This window comes from Sinohyriopsis cumingii, chromosome 14 (genome assembly GCF_028554795.1).
Source record: "Sinohyriopsis cumingii isolate HCF-2022 chromosome 14, ASM2855479v2, whole genome shotgun sequence".
Classification (NCBI taxonomy): Eukaryota; Metazoa; Mollusca; class Bivalvia; order Unionida; family Unionidae; genus Sinohyriopsis; species Sinohyriopsis cumingii.
Window position 1 is genome coordinate 11,507,127 of NC_142974.1, and position 6,000 is coordinate 11,513,126.

Here is a 6,000-nt window from a genome sequence, read left to right on the forward strand (position 1 = left end):
TGAAACTCTAAATTACACGGGCGTGAAGGAAAACATCGTTATCTTTAATCTAATCATGCTTGCCGTATCTCTTTGTGTTTTAGAGGTCATATTTCTTCTTAAGTAAATACACGCATCAATAGACAGATTGGGTCATCATCCTTGAGTTTCACTGTACTTTCGGTTCTTTACTTCATACAAACCCCAAATTTATTAGTTTGAAAAAAAAGATAACATGCCCCTCAATACTGTAACACGTCTATTCTGGCTCTACCGATGTGAGTGTGAGTGTTTATGTCGAAATGTTTAAGTAAGATATAAAAAAATGGTCAGCTTGAAAACGCGAACCAATACTGTGACGCTCAGTATTTTGATGTGGTAAGAGGAAATGGTACAACACACACACAAAGAGGCTTGTAAGTTCACATTTCAGTGTCTGCACTGTAATGGTAACAACGCAAGAACATAGGGATTATTATGCCACACAGTCCTAGAACAAAACAATGCATCACCCGTTGTAAGCCATTTCATTGGCTATACATATTTTCTTACCGCGTTCGCTTCGAATTGACTTGAGTAGCTATTCAGACAGTGACGAGAATGGCCATGCTTTACTGGGTCTATCCTATAGGCGATTTATATAAAATAATATTTTTAAAAATTAAACTAATGCACGAACAATCGTACCATGGGCGATCCCATGGAAATTGTGTTCGTCTTATTGCAAAATACATCAACATTTAATTTAACCGTGCAGATCGCTAGAACAAACCTCTGATAATACACATTTTGAAAAGTGTTGTGTGACACGGATCGCCATTGTCGCTTGGTGTCTGCTTTCTTGTTCGAAAAGAGATCGTTTCGTCTTGACTATAAAAATTTAATTTGACTAAGTTTTACGCACTACTTGAACTCATACATTTACGTTGTCGGTGTAAGCCGTCGTTCTCAGTTTTCTGGAATTCGTTTTTGCGTTTCTCAGATGTGATACTATTTTTTATGGACCGAACGATATTTCTTTTGGCGTGAATCAGGACTCGTGGTTTTGTGGCATAATTGGAGAGCATTGATTAAAGCCCAGTTATGTCGTCTTCGAAATCGCTGACACGGATTTGAACTAACACTTCAGGTTTTGTGTGAGGCGATACGGTACATCATTGCTTTTTACTTCCTCAATGAAATCGTTTCATCTTATTGCAAACTTACATTTGACTAGGTTTCATACGCAGCAGGTCCCTGTATATAAGGAGAGTGTCTTAGCGTCAGAGTATTCATTCCGCCCTCAAAACGATCAAGAAGATGGAAGAGTCAGCACAGATCGACCTGCTGGTCAAATATTTGCTAAAAGTCATACGAAAGCATAATTCACATGCGAAAGTGGCAACAAGACTTACTGTTTTGGTCGTTGATTTGATGAGAGTCATACGAAAGTGTGTAAGTGCTAATGAAGTTTGCTATATCTGCAAAGGCAAATGGGTATTTGTCTCCAGAATACCTGCTTCGTCTAAGAAAGAGAGACAAAAGTCAAGATACCTAATATCGTTGTCAGGAGAAAGGACACTGGAATTCAGAGTGCCCTACGAGAAAAGAGAAGAAACAAAAACAAGACGAAACAGAGAAGAGGGATTCAGAAGAAGAAGAAATTGAAGATGATGAAGAACTTCTGCCAGTAAAGACATAGAAATGGAAAAATTGACAATGTGAGCCGATGCGTTGGCCCTGATGTGAAATTTCATACTACCTTCTAAAAGAGAATAGACCAGAAAGAAAACGTAAGTGTCTCTTGGTCTTGACATTGTATAATAAGGATGGCGTGTTTTGTTTTTACTCACACTTTATGAAATTGTGCTCTTTCACCTCTCTCTATCCCTCTGGATCATGTTTTAGTTAGAATTGAAATGGAAGGATGTTTTCCTTCACGCACGCTCTTTAGGCATGCAAGTCGGTAAACAATAGTCAGTCTATTCATCCATCATTTTGTGTCTTGATGTTTCCTAAATCACACACTGATGCCATAAAATAACGGGTTAAATGGGTTTTGTAGTGTTGGGAGTGGGGGTGGGGGGTATAGGTGTTTGGCAGAGTTGGTCATTGCAGGTGAGAGCTTAGATGCTTTCAAAAAACTTTTTCTTCTTCACTCTGTTTTGATAGTATATTTGGGGTTTGTATGCGTTCGCGTACGTTTGTGTGGATAGTTTATTTGAAGTTTGTTTTTTCCTCTTCCCTGTGTGTGTGTGTGTGTGTGTGTGTGTGTGTGTGTGTGTGTGTGTGTGTTCACGTACGTTGTGTAGATCGTATATTTGGTTGCTTTTTTCTTCTTCCTCCCGAGTGTGGATAGCATATTTGGGGTTTGTATGCGTTAGCGACGTTGTGTGGATAGTATATTTGGGGTTTGTATGCGTTCGCGTACGTTTGTGTGGATAGTTTATTTGGGGTTTGTATTATCTCCCTTCTGTGTTGATAGTATATTTGGGGTTTGTATGCGTTCGCGTACGTTTGTGTGGATAGTTTATTTGGGGTTTGTATTATCTCCCTTCTGTGTTGATAGTATATTTGGGGTTTGTTTTTTCCTCTTCCCTGTGTGTGTGTGTGTGTGTGTGTGTGTATGTGTGCGTATGTCTGCGCGCGTACGTTGTGTGTGTGTGTGTGTGTGTGTGTGTGTGTGTGTATTAGTCTCTGTTTGTCCCTATAAAACTTACTCTATCCCTATCAGATACACTCTACCTACCTACCTGCAGTAGCGTGTATTCAGGTCAGCCACTTGCAACACTGTTGACATTTATCCCCTAGTGTTCAGTACAGTGACGTCTCTGACGCTGGAAATTTCGAGACTATAAATATGGACTTGGGGATTTCCATAGGTTGTAGCTATACATATGTACTAGAGTTCATAAACAGGAACGTCACTCAAGCTGAGGTTATAAAAAGATAGTGGGATTTTCCAAAGGAATAACCCACAAGTTGTAGTATAAATAGATAGTGGGATTTCATAGGAATTTTAGCTGATTATAGCTATAAATAGATACATGGGTGTTTATCCACGATCGTCACACAAGTTGATATTGTAAGTAGTTACTAATTTTATCTATTTTATTCTAAACCATTGTAACATAATTTTCGGGGATATGTTTATTTTTCTTTAAATTCTGGGACAATTTCGTCATTTTACCGTTACTTTTAGTCACATCCATTTTGTCGTTGAGCATTTCCTTGATTATAGCTATTTATAGCATCATTAAATTATGCAAATTTTTGAACACCCCAGCAAGATTTCAGGTCTTGGTAATGCTTTATATATAAATCTCACGCTTGTACTAGTGTATGTATGTCTCTGTCTCTGTTGTGTTTGACCCTCTACCATTATTGTCCCTAGACAATCCCACCATGTTCAATTCCCCTTGATGCTATACAGACCCACCATGTTCAATTTCTATATGTTAAATTCCCCTTGACGCTAGACAGTCCCACGATTTATTCCCATGTTTAATTTCCCCTTGTCCCTAGACAGTCCCACGATCTATTCCCCTGTTCAATTCCCCTTGTCCCTAGACAGACCCAAACTCTATTCCCCATGTTCAATTCCCTTTGTCCCTAGACAAGCCCAAACTCTATTCCCATGTTAAATTCCCCTTGTCCCTAGACAAGCCCAAACTCTATTCCTCATGTTAAATTCCCATTGTCCCTAGAGTGACCCAGCAATATCTCCCATGTTAAATTTCCATTGTTCGAATGCCTTTGTCCCTAGAATGTCCCTAGCATGGATATTTCCTTTCTCCAATGTTAAATTCCCTTGTCCCCAGACTGACCCAGGGTTTTTTGCCCATGTTAAATTTCCATTGTCCCTAGAGTGACCCAGGGTGGTTAATGTTAAATTTACATAGTCCCCAGAGTGACCCAAGGGTGTTTTTAATGGTAATTCCCATTGTCCCTAGGGTGACCCCATACACTACTCACGGTATATGTGCAGCAAGTGCCACTTAGCTAGCCCGTAACGAAATATATGTGCAACAAGTGCCATTCAGCTAGCCCCACACGAAGTAGGTGTGCATCAAGTGCTATTCAGCTAGCCCAACACGAAGTAGGTGTGCATCAAGTGTTATTCAGCTAGCCCAGCACGAAGTGGGTGTGCATCAAGTGTTATTCAGCTAGCCCCACACAAACTAAATGTGCATTAAGTGCTATTCAGCTAGCCCCGCACGAAGTAGATGGTAGCAATTGTCATTCATAAATCATTAGCGAATAAAATTAATTACTGCAAAATCTGCTGCTTCTTTAAGGCATTTGTGGTCGGATTTTGGACATCGCAAAGTATCGCGCTCATGTATATAGTGGACATCCTTGTCTTGTGCAGGAGTTGAGGGTCGTTTTCTGGTCAATGTTGTATAGTAATTTAACGATGAGGCAGTATGATGGCAACAAATCCAAAATGGGTGGTTTGCTGTAAAACAACTGACCTTGACTTCAATTGGTTGAGCGATCATATCGCATAATTCATTGCCTTACCTTCACAATGATCACCGAGGTATGAATGAAAGGCACGAAGGTATTAAAGAAATAGAAGCAGATGAAATACATATTTAGCCAATCCCTTAACCTAAACATGTTCAAGATGTGACCTTGATCACAGGGTCATAGGATCAAGCGTGAGTATCAAGTAACGAATCATCTTAAGTTTGTAAAGATCCATTTCCAGTATGAATAAAAGCCATCGAGGAATTTTGCAAATGTAAGCCAAATGAAGCCTAAAACATAAATCCAATCTTCTTATGGATGTGACCTTGATCCCATTGTCAAAAGGGGTGAATGCTAATGTAATAGAAATAATTGGTTTAGCATCGTGATAATCCTGACCAAGTACGGTACTAATCTATCAAGAGATATAAGAAACATATGCAAATGAAACATTCTAACCAAAACCATGGCAAACTACCGACGAAGGCGCCGCCGCGTCCGAAAAAGATATCCCTTTCCACTACAGTTGGCTCAGACAAAATCATTCCAGGAAACTGTGTTTAAGTTAGCGGGGAGGAGGAGGGGCATTTTGTTCTCGTGAACTCGTCGAGGTGCCTTGTCTCTATATTATTCGATAGGTCATGTTTTTATATTACTGGTATATGTTGTGCACCAATGAAAAGACGAAGTAACCAGTAGGAATTTGTTTATCCTTGAGGTAAGGTATGACAGCTATTATTAGATACTGAATTAGCGACATGGTCGAATAATTCGTGTGTATGTATCGGAATAACAATGTGTACACGTAAATTAAATAGTATTCCATGCACTTCATCCGTGTTCAGTCTACATATATCTACATCTGTTCTATAGATTGATACATAACATAATTTACCTAGACATCGTTTTGTGGCCAAATATTATATGTATACTATTTTACCCAACAAATGTTTATACGTTATATACGTTACCTGTCCGACATCAAAACTAGCGTCGTCCATTGCACTCAAAAACCCATCTGTCACTATAACCAGCTTTAGTAATTCTTTCATGAACCGCTGATAAAATTATGGGATATCGTAGCGTGTGCTGCAAATTTTAAATTGCATAATTAGTACAGTTAGATAGCCTGCAGATTAAATGGCTGACAAATCCTCACTTAATAACAAATGCATTATTAATCTGGTGTGTGTCACGTGTTTGTTTAGTATGTTTCCTTATCGTACTGATCCAATAATATACATCTGTTGCAAAGTACTAAAATAAACCATCAAATATTTAGGGGTAGCTGAAATACTTATACCCTGCACATATAAAGTTGTTGTTTATTGTTGGTTTCAGTTTAACGCAATTTCTCAGCGCAGGATAGGCTATACATTGGCGGCCAGTATAATTGGTGGAGGAAGAATCCGGGAAACCCTGGTAAGAACCACTGACCCATGGGAAGCTACTGGCAAGCTTACACATACACTCACCTTGACCGAGCCCGGATGGCAATGATCTCTAAAAAGGGAGAGCCTTAGACTAGAAGGCTACCTGGGGTTCCCATATATAAGGTACACCGTATAA

The 6,000-nt window shown here is 39.3% G+C and overlaps 1 protein-coding gene across 2 annotated transcripts in view; it reads right to left on the minus strand.

Annotated features, from left to right (window-relative positions):
• Nucleotides 1-5,546, minus strand: part of LOC149783247 (uncharacterized) — a 35,071-nt gene extending 29,525 nt beyond the window's left edge. The window contains exon 1 of one of the 2 annotated variants that reach the window (XM_089931451.1): nucleotides 5,403-5,546. In XM_089931451.1, the coding sequence (XP_089787577.1) occupies nucleotides 5,403-5,413 (11 nt within the window). In that variant the 5' untranslated portion in view covers nucleotides 5,414-5,546. The remainder of the gene's footprint in view (nucleotides 1-5,402) is intronic. The other variant, XM_089931452.1, reaches the window with a different exon arrangement.
• Nucleotides 5,547-6,000: the final 454 nt, after the last annotated feature.